The sequence below is a fragment of the Exophiala viscosa genome (genome assembly GCF_022695815.1).
Source record: "Exophiala viscosa unplaced genomic scaffold EDD37scaffold_1, whole genome shotgun sequence".
Classification (NCBI taxonomy): Eukaryota; Fungi; Ascomycota; class Eurotiomycetes; order Chaetothyriales; family Herpotrichiellaceae; genus Exophiala; species Exophiala viscosa.
The window spans coordinates 3299393-3316769 of NW_026944353.1; the positions used below are offsets into that span (position 1 = coordinate 3299393).

General features: G+C 50.9%; 7 protein-coding genes across 7 annotated transcripts; 3 read left to right on the forward strand and 4 right to left on the reverse strand.

Annotated features, from left to right (window-relative positions):
- The first annotated feature begins 1978 nt into the window (after positions 1-1978).
- On the forward strand, positions 1979-3718 carry EDD37DRAFT_61599 (uncharacterized protein). Its single transcript, XM_062815642.1, has 2 exons — positions 1979-2162; positions 2217-3718. Exon 2 carries the CDS (start codon positions 2283-2285, stop codon positions 3570-3572), a length of 1290 nt encoding a protein of 429 aa, XP_062675542.1. The 5' UTR covers positions 1979-2162; positions 2217-2282; the 3' UTR covers positions 3573-3718.
- Positions 3719-4614: 896 nt separating this feature from the next.
- EDD37DRAFT_61757 (NmrA-like family-domain-containing protein) lies at positions 4615-5862 on the forward strand. Its single transcript, XM_062815740.1, has one exon. The coding sequence runs from the start codon at positions 4834-4836 to the stop codon at positions 5779-5781; it is 948 nt and encodes a 315-aa protein (XP_062675543.1). The 5' UTR covers positions 4615-4833; the 3' UTR covers positions 5782-5862.
- On the reverse strand, positions 5854-6915 carry EDD37DRAFT_61689 (uncharacterized protein). The gene is made up of 3 exons (XM_062815696.1): positions 6911-6915; positions 6032-6856; positions 5854-5967 (listed from the first exon to the last, which is right to left on the reverse strand). The coding sequence occupies exons 2-3, from the start codon at positions 6767-6769 to the stop codon at positions 5926-5928; spliced, it is 780 nt and encodes a 259-aa protein (XP_062675544.1). The 5' UTR covers positions 6770-6856; positions 6911-6915; the 3' UTR covers positions 5854-5925.
- A 2480-nt stretch (positions 6916-9395) lies between these two features.
- Positions 9396-11021, forward strand: EDD37DRAFT_617580 (uncharacterized protein). The gene has a single exon (XM_062815741.1). The coding sequence runs from the start codon at positions 9773-9775 to the stop codon at positions 10553-10555; it is 783 nt and encodes a 260-aa protein (XP_062675545.1). The 5' UTR covers positions 9396-9772; the 3' UTR covers positions 10556-11021.
- EDD37DRAFT_61855 (uncharacterized protein) lies at positions 10851-12027 on the reverse strand. The gene has a single exon (XM_062815815.1). The coding sequence runs from the start codon at positions 11887-11889 to the stop codon at positions 11146-11148; it is 744 nt and encodes a 247-aa protein (XP_062675546.1). The 5' UTR covers positions 11890-12027; the 3' UTR covers positions 10851-11145.
- Positions 12028-12454: 427 nt separating this feature from the next.
- On the reverse strand, positions 12455-14711 carry EDD37DRAFT_61775 (uncharacterized protein). Its single transcript, XM_062815762.1, has 3 exons — positions 13948-14711; positions 13211-13887; positions 12455-13157 (listed from the first exon to the last, which is right to left on the reverse strand). The coding sequence occupies exons 1-3, from the start codon at positions 14477-14479 to the stop codon at positions 12687-12689; spliced, it is 1680 nt and encodes a 559-aa protein (XP_062675547.1). The 5' UTR covers positions 14480-14711; the 3' UTR covers positions 12455-12686.
- A 233-nt stretch (positions 14712-14944) lies between these two features.
- On the reverse strand, positions 14945-16807 carry EDD37DRAFT_661579 (uncharacterized protein; the record flags this gene model as incomplete). The annotated part of the gene is made up of 1 exon (XM_062819141.1): positions 14945-16807. The coding sequence occupies one exon, from the start codon at positions 16805-16807 to the stop codon at positions 14945-14947; it is 1863 nt and encodes a 620-aa protein (XP_062675548.1).
- Between the last annotated feature and the right edge of the window lie 570 nt (positions 16808-17377).

Below are 17377 nucleotides of genomic sequence, written 5' to 3' on the forward strand. Positions count from 1 at the left end.
GCATCTAATACGGAGTACATTGGTAGGTGCTTGTTCTGGCCCAGGCTTTTCAACCATACTATCAAGCAGATGGAGATACGCAAAGACCAGCTGTCAGTGACGAAGGGGAGAAACCCTCGCGTCAAGTCCGATGAGCTGGGAACGACCCCTTGGATATGCCACGTGCGGAGAGATGACTGACATGTCAGGCCACTTCCAGTGTTCACGAGTACCGTTGTACTTGTCTGTGTGCCAGGTACCGAGTACGGACGACGTTTTGCAAGGGTGAATGATACGGGAACCGTGCAGTGGGACGGGGATTGCTGGTGTGGGACGTCAAAAAGGTAAAGAACAGGAAACACCTTCCATGGGTAAAGTGTCCGGCAAGCTTTGGAACAATCAGGTTTCTAGTGGTAAATCCTGCGGGTGCAAAGAAAAGGCAGTTGTGCTTTGGAAGAACTGATTTCTCTGCTTTGACATTCTGTGCCGTGGATGCAGGAATTCGATTCGGGGTCTGGATCGAACGTTTTGGCCTGGATCGGCTCTCCGGGACTTCAACTTTAATTGCCTGTGATGTCATGCGCCTAGTGACGTTGACGGCGCTTTCAGTGTCAGAAACTCCCGATTGTGGGAATGGAGAGAGGGAGGGACCTCTCGGACACCACATCCTAACGACATACTACGTATAGGTTTTCCCTACTAGTGTGGTACAAGTCCTCACTTCACGACTACTGCACGATAACCTACGGCAGCCATAAATCATCATGCTACATGTCTTCAAGCACCTAGTCAACCTTCACTCAGAGTATGTACTAATTCTACCTTTTCTAATTGGGATCACTATTTGTTCTGTCAACCTTAATTCAGAGGTTGTACCCTGAACCGATGTGCCAATGCTCATCTAGTGTCAAAAGAGGGGCCCCGACCTGCAGGCCCGAACCCCCCTTGCTGGGTCTTGTTTGGGTCTTCTTCGCAGCTTCGAGATCGTGATCTACCAGTACATCGGTCGATCAAGCCTTGTTCAGAGTACCAACAATAATGAGACTGCTGATGATGTCTTGTTTTTCTCAGCGCTGCAAATGGAAGTGCCCCCAAACCTGTCTTTCTCCTTGTTCGGATACTTGATCCAGACGCCTATCATTTACTCCGTATCACTGTGTCTCTTGTGGTCATATTGTGTACAGGGCAGCATGGGTCGTCTGCAAGTTGCATGGATGTTGTATGGTGTCGAGCAGAGTGGTGTCTCCCGTCTGGGACCCTTGCGAACATGTTATGTTAGGACTACTCATGCCATGTGTTGACTATAGTATGTCCTGCAGGGTCGATAGCACTGTGGCAAGTCATCAGTGGCTGACGTCCGAGTTTACTGTATCGTGATCCCTGATTCCCTGTGGCTTTGAATCTCGATGCATGATGTGGTTGCTAATCTGCCATGACAGGCCTGAACCCTCTTTTGCAGCCCATTCACCACTCATGTGTCCGTGTTCTCCTCTAGCTCCAGCTCGCCTATACTCCTCCCGGCCGCCGCTGACTGCACTTTTTGCCCGTTTTTCCCACGAGAAGCCCTTGACGCTTTCATTTTGCGCGCGTGGAGATGTCCCCATCCTGTTACAGAGTGTGCCGTCCCTCACAAGCTCCAAGCTCCGACCCTGGCAGATCCAACGCACGCGCCTCGGATCCCCGTCAAATGCCATTCTGAACATTTCCATCCTCTCGATCTCTCGATCCCTTGATCCAACGCTCCACTAACGCAATTGTTCAAACATCATCTTCTTCTCCCATATTCCCGTTCCTTTTGTAGACCCTTTTTCTCTCCCCTACCAAAAATCATTCTTCCACTCATACGCTCGTCTATATCCAAAGACCCTGTGCTGTACCCTTCTTTTCTCAAGGGTCCTGTGCCCTCTAACAGAGCTCACATCCATTGTTACCTTTGCCTATACTGCTGATCCCTTCAACAAACTGCTCCATCTTTGGAGAACAGTATACCTCAAGCTACAGGGCAATCCCTGAAAGCAGCAATAGCAGCTCTCTCGACCAACCGCTCTTCGACGACACCCGGAGCTGTTCTCTGTGCCTGGGACACTCGCAGAGTTCACTTGACAAGACAATCTCTCAACGACGATCTCTCACATATCTGTGTCAATTGAACCTCTGTGACCATCACGAGCCATTCCTCAGGCGTATGTACCCAAGTTTATATCATCTAGTAGTCCCATATCCTGACCTGTACGCAGTCGTTCTCATACCCTCATTTTGGACCAGCGGCCCGCCCGCTGGACGCTTGGTGGCCGCGTGGAACAATGGATGTTCACACGCAATCCCGCGGAGCACGTATCTTCTCGATCTTAAACGACAACGACTGCCCTTCCTTCGTTGTCCGAATTCACGGGGCGTCTTCTCCTTCGCTCTCGAAATCCGGGGCCTCTCCCTCGATTCCTCCTCAACAAAGGTGTGAGAGGCCGCACCTTCCTCGCCAGGCAGGCTACAGACGTACCTCTTCTGTCTCATCCGCCGGAACTCCTCCTCTATTGCGCCAATCATCCTCAGAATCCAGCTCGAGCATGGACTCTTCTCCATCCCCGATCACGCCGGCGTACAACTATGTCGACAACACCCTAATGCCATATGATCCATTGCTGCGCCAAGACCTGGTGGGCTACCTACCGTCGCCTTCCACCATTACTCCATTTCTGGAACAACAACTCATGATTGCTCCAAATATGCCTGATCAGTTTTCTGGAAAGACTCTCATGCCTCAAATAACGCCAGCGCACCAATATCCGAATATTCCTATACCTGTTCATCCCGGTCTTCAGCCTCTCCCCATTCCATCTCCCATGAATGCCACTCTCCCACCTACATCCGCAGCTGTTCCTGCTCCTACTAGCCAACCCACGACTCCACCGACCACCAGTGGCGAGTCAACCATGAAAAAGAATAAATACCCGTGCCCTTATGCGCAGTCACACAATTGCCAAGCAACTTTCACGACTTCAGGCCACGCTGCGCGTCATGGAAAGAAGCACACCGGAGAAAAGGGCGTGCATTGCCCCATCTGCAACAAGGCTTTCACGCGCAAGGACAATATGAAGCAACACGAGCGCACCCACAAGGGCTCTCAATCCAGCAATAGCGATGATTCGGCACGACGCAGCAAGGCTGCAATGACGAAAGATGCTCAGAAGACCAAGCAGCCCAAGAAGGCTGAGACCATGGTCTCCGAAGCCAGTCGACGATCAAGCCTACTCCACTCGCCTTTGTCCGAGGTCACATCCCTCGCACCGACTGCAATTGACACACCCTTAAACCACGAAGACACTACCTTCTACGCCGAGCCATCCCACATGCTCATGCCCATCCAGACGATCCCTGAAAGCGTCTCTCCGAATTCCTTGTATCCCCCTCTAGGAGAGGAATCCCTCCTCGCCCATGCCCCTGGCATGCACCAGTCCTTGTTCAACAAGATCAACGACAACGGCTTTGCTCCGAATGGTCTTATGCCACCAACCTTGGTTCGAGGATTTTCCGATCTGGATACTCTCGCGCAGGCCGCGGAGAGTTTTGATCCTTATTACCCAACGAACTTGTAATCGACCACAATCACTCAGGCGGCCTGGTCTTCTCGAATTCTGCACAGCGTTGGTGTTCTTCAATTCTGCACATTTGCAGTGCTTATGTTTACGAAAACGAGTCTACTTTCTTCGGCGGCGGAGTTTTTGGTCCTTGCTTGTAAAGTTGCGTGCCATCACCAAAGCTTGACTCGATTCCTCGACTCTTCTCCTAATTTGATCAGCGGAGACTACAGCACCTCCAAAGTTTGGAGGTCATGCTGGTTGCACATGTAGGATGCTCTGTCTCACCTGTCCGACACTCCATACTACCTACATCACCGGACGGATCATGATACCCGCAAGTCTACATGTATTGCTACTCTTTGGAATTTGAGTTCGGAAAGCGACGAGTGGATCAAAAGAAAAGTACGATTCACGGATCTTTAATGATGGAACGGGTGGCTTATTGTCCAAGTTGAACTTCTTGGTCAGCTTCATTGAAGCTGATTTACTGAGCCTGGGCTAGAAGCAGACCAATATCTAGCCTCATGATAGTCAAGCAGCCTTGAAATATGATGATTTCAAATCGAAGCAAGACCAAAACTGTGTTACGTATTCGGCTTGTCCAACTCATTTTGATGCCGTGCTCGGTATCTGTTAGCACTCCTTCCTGTTGCTTCAAGAACGGCTCCTATATTTGGTGTTGTGACAGGCGAAGATCGATAGACCCTGGATGCAACACTACCAGGCATCTTGGCACCGAGGGCATATTAAGTAAGCCAAGCCCGCTACTCTGGTGCTCGGCATCAGGTTGGATCCGAGTGGACAAAGAAATTGGTCAGCTTTCTTTTGCAGCCATTTGACATAATCATACACTTTGCTTCGCACTCGGCTTCGTACACCTATTGGCCCGCTCGCCTATCGGGTGCCCCAGAGAAGTAATGACTTCCTTCTCGATCGAACGCAATGGAAGATTTTCAGGCCAGCCATCACCTCTAGGCCTATGACAATTACCAAACCATTCAGTGCCGAACGCGCGAAGATGACTAACCAAGGACCAGCAGACGATTTGAGCGCCTCAGCGACGAGGAGCCACTTACCTGAATGTCAATCGGGCTGCAAGCGATATGCTTCGAGCGTGAAGATCCAAAGTGTATATAATGTCTGGCTATAACGATCGATCCCAGGTAGGTTGAAAAGCATTTCGGAACGAAGTAACTGTTCATTCACAACTACTACTACCACTACCAACCACCTCAGGACATTTCATTCCACCACGGCTTCGAAGCATATCACAAAAATGACACAGAAGATCATCACAGTCTTCGGTGCTACAGGCAACCAAGGCGGTAGCACTGTCGCTGCCATCTTGAGCCGGCCAGAACTGTCGTCCAAGTACAAGATCCGCGCCATTACTCGGGATCCTTCCAAACCATCAGCTCAAAAACTTGCTGATAAAGGAGCCGAACTCGCCAAGGCAGATCTGAACGACATCGCCAGCGTACGGTCAGCCATTGCCGGCTCCTACGGCGTCTTTGCCGTTACCAATTACTGGGAGACGACTTCCAAAACCGTCGAGTTCCAGCAAGGCAAGAACATCGTCGATGCATGCAAGGACGAGGGCGTCAAACACCTCGTCTGGTCGAACTTGCCAAACACCACCAAGCTGACTGACGGCGAGCTTTCCAAGATCGAGCACTTCGACTCCAAGGCCGAGGTCGGCGAATACGCAGAGAAAGTCAAGGGCGATATGATTGTCTCGTATTTCATGCCAGCCTTCTTCATGTCGAACTTGACCCAGTGGATCCAACCGGACAAGGACACCGGTGTAGTGACGCTCAGTCAGCCATGGAACCCAACGCAGACTTGGATCCCAATGCTCGACATCCAGCGCGATACAGGTGTATATACTGCGGGTCTGTTCGAAGCTGGGTCCAAGGCAAACGGTGTCTCTGTCCAGGCTGTCAGCGAGTGGCTGCACCCGAAAGATCTCACCGACCAATTGTCAGAGATCACTGGCAAAAAGGTCACCTTCGTTGAGAAGCCAGGAAGTGTCGAGTCTGCTGCGAAGCTGGGCGACAGGATTGGCGAGGAGCTCGAGCAGAATATGCTTCTCATTCGCGATTTCAGTTATTACGGAAAAGGGGCGGAGAAGAAACAAGCTGAGAGCGATGAGTTCTTGGTGGCCGGTGCGAAAAAAACTACTTGGAAGGAATTCTGTGAGGGTGTCAAATGGCAATTCGCATAGATGCAGAGAAGGACTATACACATAGATATCTACTCTAGGTAGATGCAAAAAAAAGACCTCTGCAACACCATCCAACTGAAGTTTTGACACCTGCAAGCCACTGAAGTTGGATGGGGCTGATGCTGAAGTTCAGTTGACCATAAGTTACTTATATGGCCCCCGCTTAAGACTTTTTCGCAACGAAGTCTGTCTTGAGAACAGTCAGTACGAACCATGAGGCCACGAAGGACTAGGAAGTGACATAGCATACCCATTTGGACACCAGTAATTGACTGTCGAAACATATCAAGCACAGGTTATTGCGGTGGTGAAGCTGCAGTGAATATACAACCGCCAAGAGTGAGGCTGGTGGAGAGCCTCGCCGACCTGCAGTGTGGTGAAAGGAATACCGGATTGGGATGTATTGAGGCGGCGTGATGATAGCACTTATTTCTGTCTGACAAGTCCTATTTGCATGGAAACGCGCAGGTGTTTGGTTAATCTTTCGGTCAGACAGCTTATTGTGCCTCCTGGCAGCAAGAGGTGAGCAATGAGCAGGGGCCCAAGATTGATTGAAAACGTGAACTCGGTGAACATCAAAGGCTTCAGATGTTTTGTTCGAACTCGACCTATTCACCACAAGATATCTAATCCGTAGTCCTCTTAGCGAACGCATAAATAGCAGCTTGAATGTGACAGGCAAGTGCAACAGGAAAAACAGGAAAAACAGATGCATCAACCGAATCAATCTTTTCACCCCCTTCCCGCGGCAGTGGCTGTCGACGACTCTACCCATCGCGCAAGAGCCCATGGCATGATCGATACTGACTCCATACTCCCGGATTCTCCTATCTATCGCTTCTTCCGTCGTGTCCTCGGTGGTGGCTGCATGTCCTTCGGGCGTGACTTCATGCGAGACGAACGATCTTTCCTGTTTCGGTTTGCAATAACACCCTCGATGATCGCCTCGGCGCCTCGCGGAGTATATGTTGGTCTGCCACGGTTGCATTGAGGTTCGGGAGCTGGAGAGCCGGTGCAGCCCATTTCTAGTTTCTACCAGCAATACGATTTCCAGTGAAGCTGGCGGGTTTGACTGCTTGATGAGTTGCATCAGACGCAGATTTGGGGGAGTAGGTGAAGCACACTTTACCGTATCCTGGTAGCTAGTAGTGTGTGAGTAGCGGCTGATTACACTGCCGATCGTAGCTCTCTTTCAGTTGATCATCGTTGCCAGTTCGCCCCCTGGAAATGGACATACATTTGCTGGAACTGACAGTCTGGTATCTGGATATGCGGATCAAGATGTTTTTCGTGGGCATGGAAATATTTGCATTGAGACAACAAAGTGGTATCATAACTGCGACGAAAGCGTCCGACCCGCCAGCAATCGATTCGAGGTGTCGAACAAGCTGTCAACATTTCGTTCAATTCATTCTGACATCCCGGCCTCAACCACATTGGCAGCAGCCATTTTTGCTGGTCTTGAAGTTCAAGCATCTATGGGAGGTTAGGCAAATACAAGTGGGGAGCTCGGCATACTCACCCTCCGCTTGTGGCTTCCCAAAGGCAACAGCCCTCTCGTGAATTGTAGTTGCAACTGGCGGGAACGGTTAGTCGATAGCTTGCGAAGTGCAGATCACAAAGCTGCCGGTGGGATCGAAGAAGATGTCCACGAGGCTGTGATTGGGGAGCGACTCACCAACCCTCTGAATAGTCGCCGTAAACCAAGCAGCCTTGTACCTGGGTCAGCACCTCTTCGGCCATAACAGCGTCACGTCATGTCTCATTTGACGCCGCCAGACGTGTGTGCTCACCTTCAGCATGATTCCCGTATACCATACATCCCGAAGCGCCTTCGCCAAATGTGAGACATCCTTCTTGATATTTCTTCTCGGACCCGGCATTGTTCGTAACCGCTGCTTGCGGTGTTTGTGCCTGTGGCTGTTGTGGTTGCTCTTGCCTGTTTCCATTAGATTGGAGGTGGTCATTACTGTGGGCCGATGAAGAGCGAGATGATGCAGCTTCGTATGGGGGAGGAGGATCCATGCGAGGGATCGTGGGTGCTACCGTTGCTCTTACGGGCGGAGACTGAGGACTTCTGAGCTTGCCCATGTTGGCTGCGGTGAGAGATACTGTGAGTAGACTTCAAGGGCGCAGTGTGTCGACACAGACTGTGAATCTACCTGAGAGTATTTGGGCGAGACAGGTTAGTGGTTTGATCGATTACTCAATAGGTTCTTGGGCGTCATGTGTGAGATCTGGAAGGTAGCTTCGTTATATAGACCTACGTCAAGAACGAAACCTGCGACCATGATGCGAAGGAGACGAGATGGAAGAAGCATTGAAGCTGCGACATCATTGGTCTTGAACACGAATACGAGATGTGATTGGCCAATATGGTGTCTGCCTGAGGTGCGGAAAGCTCTGGCCAATGCATCTTGGCATGTCCTTACGAGGCGCGAATGGCTGGTGGCAAGCCTGTTTCCAGAAAAAGTGGCACCGTCTGACAGGGAGTACCACGATGATATAAGTACATGATCCAGCAGATTCACGACAGCAAGTGCCTTGACTGAAAGTTAGTACGAGTGGGTGGTAGAGCTGATGCCCTTCCTTCTGCTAACGATCAATGCTATATCGTTCTGTGCAAAGGACTCCTGGACGACAAGAAGGGAGAGTATCTATTTGAATCTGAAGAGCGACAACGTCAGACGGTGCCACTTTTTCTGGAAACAGGCTTGGTGGGCACTGCCGTTGGACCCTTGAACTTCGTAGCGAAGTCTTGGAGTCTGGGACAATTCTGGAGCCTGAAGAAGTTCCATACTGTGCGCCTACCCATGTGGCTTTGATCATCTTGACTAACGTTAGTGCTAGGCCTCAGGATGCAATAGAACAAAAGCACGAAGACGACGATGTGGCACAACCATTGATGTTTGAAAAGTTGATCGGAAAGGATGCTGGCCGACACTCGTCAAAGGTTCCGTCAAGGAAGGGATGTGGAAGACTCTTTAGCAACGGGGAGGAAAGAATCGCAGGGAATAATAAATGGTTGGTACAATAATGAACTGTTACAGTATATGATTGATCTCTCTTGAGCACAAATAATGCGATTGTTCGAAGAGACGCGCGTCGGAGCATTCTTTTATTGTGGTAACTTATTTCTTCGCGAAGGGGACTCGTGGTTGTGTGGATAATTCATGCAAGTCAATAAATAGAACATGACGCAAAAACGGAGAGGCTCGGCTGTGCTGTGCTCTTTACTGTACCAGCCGTGGATAGGTCAGGTTTGTGGCTGTTGCTGAGAGAGATGGCATACTGTAGTTAGGACTTCTGACCTAATACCAGTGTTTACTCTCCTTATGAGTACACGAGAGATTGCCTATCAAAAGAGACATTCCGACAGGTGGTGTGTCTTCTGTGGCACCCGTGGGCACCCTTTTCACCCCTCAGGTGATGAATTAGAGTGCAGACCCTGAAGATTTGGCGGCATTATCGATAGAATGGTAATTTTACCGGTGCCGTGCAATGCCCATCTCGTGATTTTTGGCAGGGCACAGACCGCAATTCAAGCAATTGGCGGGGGCTTTAAGGAGCCACCATCGATTGCATCTTCGCTTCTATTGGGGTCTCGGCGGTCTTGGGCTTCGTTTTTGCCCCTGAAGCTCCAAACTAAGACTGGCTGACTGGCCTCGTAAGGTAAACTATCATGCAAGAACGATCACTGATCAGCTTCGCCGCATGGGCTGAGCAGGTTTGTTCCTACTGTCCTTCTGTGCTTCTTAGCCCTCTCTTGAAAAACAGCCTCTAGTCCCCATTCTGTCCAACCTCTTTTCCCTCTCATCCGATTCTCATTTGCATTCATCTGTGTTACATCAACTCACACTCGTTTTCCTATCTCTCGCTATTCTTCTCTACCATTGCAATCTGTACCATTCATCACCCTTTCTACCCTCAAGCCTGATTTATCCCCTCATTTACGCGCCTAGTTGAAAACTTCCCGGAACACGCCGCGACAATGGGTGCCAACAGCCATTATCGCTCACTCTCCAACGGCGAGTCATTCCCTCTTGCTCCGCCAGAAAAAGAAGGAAGAACCGGCTGGGGAAAACAATCCATTCTCTTGACGCTAGCAACCGGCACATTGTTCATCGCAGTCATCGCAGCTGTTTTATCTACGGTCGGATCGGCTGTGGTCTCATATAAATCATCCTCGACGACTGCCGTCGCGTCGTCCACAGCATCAGCTGCCACATCAACCGCCACTTCCTCCCTCCTCGATGACGACTCGATGAAAGCCACCGAGTCTGTCAAGACCACCGATGCCGATATCCAGAGCTGCGGCTACAATGCAGAGGAAGCCCGTGCCAAAGGATGCATCTTCGATGTCATGATGCAGCTTTGGACACCAGCCGACTGCTACGATCAACTCCTTTCCGATCGCTTCCTGGCAGAGGGCAACTGGACCTGGTACGCGGACTCTGGCGGTGAGAAGACCTGGACTCTCGAGGAAATGAGAAAGGGAGAACACGATGCCGTCTACGTCGCTCAAGAATACCACGTTACTCACTGCATCTATGCATGGGAGAAGTTGGTTCGTGCCATGAGAAATCAAGAACCCCTCATCACCGAATTGATCTCTTATGACCACGTTATTCACTGCCGTCACAAGACTCTTCAAAGGGGATCCGGCGCTCCCCCAGTCCGTGGTGTCAGAGCTCCAACCGGTTACACACAATGCGCACCATATTCGACCTGGACGAGTCACTTGCCATCCAACGAGCACTCTTCGACCGATTAAGCATCTGCAATTCGAATTTAAAACAAAAATTTGACTGCTTTAAAGGGTCCGTCATTTCTCAGTCCAACAGGATGGACGCGTACTTTTCTTGCTTCGCTTGCCGGTTGTCGCTGCACTCCTGACAATAAAGCGCCGCAATCAGGATTTGGCATTGGCATGAAACCACTTGCCAATCAGTCCTCAGCTATCCCCGCTTCGACTTTATGTCAAGAATTTGGGAAACATCTACCCCGTCAAATCGGTGTAGGTCGAGCCAAAGCAGATAAGGCGGCATCTGGTGGAGACAGCAGAATGCCAACCCGATATAGCGCACATCTGCTCTATACTGGACTCTTGTCCTTTTGTGTATATATTCCTTCTGTTGGTTTCAGGATCTGTTATGACTCGGGATACTTTTTTGGGGCGTACTCATTCGATAAGTGAGGTAATTGCCTTTTTTCTAATACACCATTCATCAACCATCAATGCTTTCCCAAAACTTCGTTCCTTTGCGTTCCCCATCTCTGAAAAGTCCCTGCTCGAGGTGCCCAGACACGGTTGCTTCTCATCGTCATGCGGCATGCCACATCAGCAAATTGAGTGATCGTCATTCAACCGACAACACCACATCTTATGCTCTGTATATGACTGGGCGCAATCGGATTCGCCGCCAAAATAGCGTCACTGCCACTCGTCGCCACTCCACCCACAGGCACCGTGCCCTGCGCATCCTCGAAAACTTGACATCCCACCTGTGCCAGCGTGGCGCTTGACCCTGTGAGGCTGACAAGACTCAGATCGATGCCCATGTTGCCTAGTGTGGTCGCCGTCGTGGCCACCAGCGAATAATCGAGCGGTATGTCCGTCTGGACGAATTGGTCAGAGCTTTGTTCCAGTTCGACAGTGATCGTGCCTGTGGATGGCTTCAGCGATGTCGTGCCCGTGCCGGTGGTCGTGCTCGTCTTCGGCGCCACACCAGCCTGGGTTGCAGAGCACAAGTATGCAGCTACCGTGACCGCATCGTCCGCCTGGCTTGCGGTATCTCCCGACGATGAGGCGCTATAGCTGGCGTCATTTCCAGAACTGAAGACGGGCCCGAGTGGTGTTGTGCCAGCACTGTCGGAGAACGCCTGGCAGAATGTGTTGAGCGTGGAGATCGATGCGGCGACTGCTTTGGTGCTCTGGCCTGATGTTTGGGTTATTTGGTCGAGAGGGACGGTCAAGGTAGTTGCACTGTCGCCGTCGCCGGTTTTGATGGAGATCGTTATGCTTGTTGCGCGGGTGGTTAGGGATATTGGTGATGCTGCGGCGAGAGAGGCCAGGAAGAGAGTTGCGGTGGAGAAGATTTGCTTCATTCTTGCGAGGGACTGGTGCTATGGATGAATGAATCGGGATGAGAGAGTCTGGTGATAGATTGGGTGGATGGTGGAAGTGGTCGTGACTAAGTGAGCGACTTGCCGAACTGTGACTGTGAGTGTTCAACGAATGTGTGGGCGACTGAAACGAGATGGATTCTTGTTAGGAATGAGTCTGCTGCCTCAGTCTGACTGGGAGCACCGGACCGTATACTTTATACCTTGTATCTCTTTGCCAACGTCCGCGACCTGCCATATACGAGGTACGGGGCAAGTCAAGTTCTCCATCCACCTCTCGACCTTTCCTGTCGATGCCAGACCCACAAGTCTCCATGAGAGCTATACATGGCACATCTTGTCAGCACCAGTGCCATGCTGGCAGCTTGGTTCAAAGCTGAAAAACCAGCCGCAATAATGGATGGGCAATCTGCCATTTGCCGCGGTGATGGAGACACTGAAGAGGGCCGGTAACATTGATGTTCCAGATTACTTTTTGCATGCCAAGCAGGGCAAAGCAGCAGAAGTCACGATCTTCGATATCCATAGCCACTTCTTGCCTGTAGGAGGTAATTGTTGCGTCAGCACTAGCGACCGGATATCGCCCCAATCCAATGACAGACGCAACAGGGTCGATGTCAGCTTCGCCTCGTAAGTCATGGTCTTTGTAGGTAGTATTCCTTGCAAGGCCGATGGTGTCCAGGTACATCGTGGCTGCCGAGTAGCGCTGTCAGCAAGGGCTCCCGGTGACAACACAAATCGACCACAGGTCTTGACACCATTCACTCGCTACTGCATCGTCATTGTACCAATTCCGGCTTCTCCTTTTTCTTTTTTCCATTGCCATTGCCATTGCCAAGTTCAGCATCATCTGCAGAAATCTTTGTTCTCCTCCTCCTTCGCCGTCTTCTTCGTCCATCACCACCATCAGTATCACTACTGCTACTGGAATCGCCCTCTTCCCATCCAATCTCCTTCTTACGCCGTTCAGCTTCTCGCTCCTGGCGTTCCGCCCCGATCTTCTTCTGCCGCTTCCACAGGAAGTAGATGCCCAGTGTAAGCACTGTCAGCCCGATCGCCACGACCCAAAAGATCCAAAAGTATTTTGACACGGTGGGTGGATTGTTCGACAGCTCAAAGAAATTGGTCGACACAATGGCCGCGACGAATGTGGCAGGCAGAAACGTCATTTGCAAGAATGACATGGTGCTGTTGCTATCGGCGTCTTCGCGGTTCGACTCGTTGTCTCGAAGGGAGATCTTGCCCTTGATCTGCACGAGTTGTTAGCATAGGTCACAGGCTCGGCACCTAGGGTATGCCGCACAAAATCAAGCGCATCTCGAGTCCGTGATTGTAAGTACTGGCACGTCGAGAGGTTGTTCTCAATCAGGTGCAGTATGTTCTTCAATTTCTCTTCCATATGTGGACTGGTATGGTAGACATATGTTCTGTATGACTCCGAGATACCGTCATCACGGCCAGAGGGCTCTCGCGCAAATACCTTGGTCTCGAGGAACTTCATGGTCTCCAGCAAAAATTTGGTGAGAGATTGTTGAAAATCTAGTGACCGTCGAGTATATTGTAGTTGCGTGGTGATGGTGTCAAAGTCCTGGAGCGAGCCGATCTCAGCATCACGAGACAGGTATTCGAAGCGGCCGACCTTGACGCATAGCAGGTTGACCTCCCAGGCCGCATGGTCGAAGAAGATGTTCAAGAGAACGACAGGCACATGCAAAGGGTGAGGATACCACTCTGATCTTCCTTTCAGAAGACGGCGCGAGAGATCGCCAAATGCAAAGTCGGTCAAGCCGTCCACGATACCTCGTGTTTTGCCGTCTCTCAGGGAATGGGACATCGCGAATGACCATATGAATGGATCATCTCTATGAGGATTGAACTTGGATCGAAGAGTACGACGGGATGCTGGGTTCTTTTTGGTTTGGGCCTCCCACTTGACGCGTCGTGCCGGACGGAGGACGAAGGGGAAATGGATGACTATGCCTAGGTCTCGTTCAGCCTTACCAGATCTCAGCCATCAAGGACATACATCTCAACACATACCCATCCTGGTTGCGCGTGGCGGATTCGAACCGAAATCCCATCCTGTTTTGCGTTGGAAATTGCCTACCTCCCGAGAATTCAACCTCATCCAGGCATATTCTCGGTTTAGGTCCCATTGGTGTATGAGATCTTCGATCCCTTCAGGAACGAAAGGTAGATAATTGATTTGTCTGTTATCTGGACGACCAAGATCGTCGAGTCGAGCGGTTTGATTGCTAGCAAGCACTGGTCGAGTACACAGCAGACGCAGAGCTAGACGGCTTCCTCGGGGGGCAGAGGGATGAAATGCTTCGAACAGATCTTCCGGAAGTCGTCTTGACAGAGGGTAGTTTCTGTCAAGGATCTGTGGACCTCGTTGATTGATTTCCCAGATATCAATTGTTTTGGCCTCGAAGAGAGAATAGCGATCGGTCTTGTCGGGGTCCTTGTATGCGGTGTTCTCATCGTCAATAGTTGCGAGTAGCGACACCCTGATCGGATCGTAGATGAAGTCGTCCACTCCTTCATGGATCGGCTCTGTTGATTCGCTCATCTTGCTCAGGTTGTTGTTGCCATGATGACATGGCGATGGCTAAGCTGGGTTTGTTTGCCAAAGTCGCACATGAAGTTAACAGGCGCCCTTCACAGCGTCACCACACGGTGATGCTCTTGCGAAGTCATCACGACGATGCCATTCACTTCGGTGATTCATTTCCAGCTTCTCCATGGCTGACAATCAGCTCTGAAGTGGAGTGCGTAATGGTGGTCTCAAAGCAATCTTCGGGGTGGCAGGCCTGAGGAGCTCAAAGAGGTCTCGACGCAAGCCACAAACTTTACCCCGGCTATCGAATACGAACCAGACCTCCGACCCCGTGTTACCAGGTGGAAGAGACTCTGAAATGCAGTCGAATCAGCACACTCAGATCCACATCGCGAAAGAGTTTCTATCATTTCAAGCTGCTCAGCATATGCAATCCATCCAATTTTTGCTGCACATCCAACGTTCACCTTTTTCGCATCAGACGAAATCCAAGATCCAATTGCTCCCTTGCCCAGTAACGGCAGCAGACCCAACGTTCAGACCGTTCATTGCCCTTGCCAAAGCATCACTAGATTTTGCTCCCATCCATACAGGCTCACTTCGATCCATGCCTTCCTGTACATCCCAGCAGTCAAGTCCGACACTATAGATCACTCGGCCGTGAAGGTACCGCTCTGTCATACCTCTCTCGTACCCTTTCTCATACCAGATTCCTCCACCATGTGTGACTCCTGTGTCATTCCCGGTATTGGACGTGCTGGTCGCTACCACGCCTGCCACCACTCGCGCCACGTCTTCAGGACGATCAGGTGGAAGTGCAACCGACATCCGTCCGCCAGACTGGGCCACAGCACGAGGAACCATAACATTTGTGGCTACTGCATTGATTCGAACTCCGTCTCGCTCAGGGTCAGGATCGACGGTACTGCGTAGACTGCGTACAAGGCCCAGTATCGAGTGCTGCGTGATTTGGTAGATCGGTAACATGGGCGTCTCCTTGAAGGCGGCAATACTCGTGACGAAGGTCAAGCTTCGATCGTCTTTTGCCGGGAACCCGGCTGATGGCTCTGGCTCGGTCTTTGCGTAAGGGTTGACGATTTTCTTTTTTGGCTTCGACTTTGGCGAGTATTTCAGGTATGCCATGGCTATGCGTGCAAATCTGACACTCGCAGTGAGTATATCCCCTAGACCATAAGGTTCCCGCTCAATCTCGCTCACGGCCATTCGAAAAGTCTTGTTCACCCCTGGTCTATCTTCAAACCAGCCTTTTTCACCCTCGCCAACCGTTCGAGCTTGACCACCATCGTCGCCTACACCAAATATGGCGTGGTCCACACGACCGTACATCGTGGTTGCCAACTTGAATAGTTCCAGAATGTCGGAATAACTGGTGAGATCACACTTGTTGAAATGCACTACATGTGGCGGAGGCAGGCTCGAGATGAGTTTGCGAGCTTGATCTCCATTCGTGTCGCCGAAGATGATGCGGCATCCTGCGGCGTGGAACTGGCGGATCAAGGCTTGCCCGGTTTGACTCGCCCCGTGGGTCAATACTATGACTTTCCCATAGAAGGCTTCATCCGCCAAACGCGGCGGAGAGAAGCGGCACGGGTTCGAACCTGCTATTTGAATGGGGGCTGATGATACTGATTTCTTGGTTCGGTGAGCAGTGAAGGGGTTATTTGCTATCGGTGTCGAAGGTGTCGAAGGTGTCGATGGTGGCTTAGGTGAAGCTGGAGCTGTCATTTGAGGAGGTGATTGTATTGGGGGAGACATTGGAGCTGCAGGGGGAGGCTTCGGAGATGCAACTGCAGGTGAAAGGGCAGGAGGAGCTTGTTGGACTGAAGGAAGAGAGTTGATGGTGACAGCCGGTGGTGTTTCCGCGGCAGGGGGTTGAGATACACGTTTCTTCTTTTTAGGAGCTGGCGTCTCTGGTTTGGGTGGTTCGGAGGGCATAGCGGGTGGCTGTTCCTTAGGTTTAACAGGATTCAGATCCGCCTCAAGTTCGAACGTATGTGGTTTTTTAGTTATGGTCTTTCTTCGGCGGGTTGGTTTTGATGCGTCGTCAGTCCCATTGTCCGCACCAGGAACATCCAATCGAGCAGCAGGCGTGGGTGGTGGTGATTGATGCTTTTCCTCGGTCACAGATGGTGGAATACTTCTGTTTGGAGAAACGGTATCTGGGCTCTTGGATGCCTTTGTGGACTGGCGAGAAAGCGTATCACCATTGACAGCAGAAGAAGTCTCGCTTGCCCATGGATTAGAAGGAGCCTCACTGGCTGTATCGAATTCACTATTGGAGTCGGTCTTGGCCGTCTTCTTGCGCAGAGTCTCTTTCATTGTTGTGCGAGGAGGGATTGAGGCAGACTCATCATTGTCAATTGTATGCTCAAATGGCATGTGTGAAGCTTCGTAAGTTAGTAGGAGATATGCGACGTCGAGGCCGACAGCGGGGAAAACTAGGTAGGAAGAGTGACAGATGTGGCACCTTGTCAAGGCGATCCGAGACAGTGAAAGCCGAGAGCGGCGCTTATACCAAGATCTTGGAATTTGAGATAGACCGTCTTCTTTGATCAGAAAGATAAAATGCTGAGTGAGCAACAAAAGTAAAAGGTTTATAAGAAGTGTTCTAGGCTCTTTCTCGATGCAGCACGGAGGTTGGTAACCGATGAGAAGAGGCTGATTAGAAGGGCCTTAGGCTGCCGATTTGTTCGCTAACTAGGTGCCTGGTAATAAGGTAGGCATGTATTCCAGGCACTGGGGGGCATGCGACAAACTCCATGTTTCACTCTCTAAAATATCCGGATAGCAGATGAGCCACGAGTTATTCCCATCGTTCCCCATGTCTGTTATCGACCTCATAAACGCCCGCAGTAGCCCTGGAAATCTATCTTTTACTATTCTTCTCGG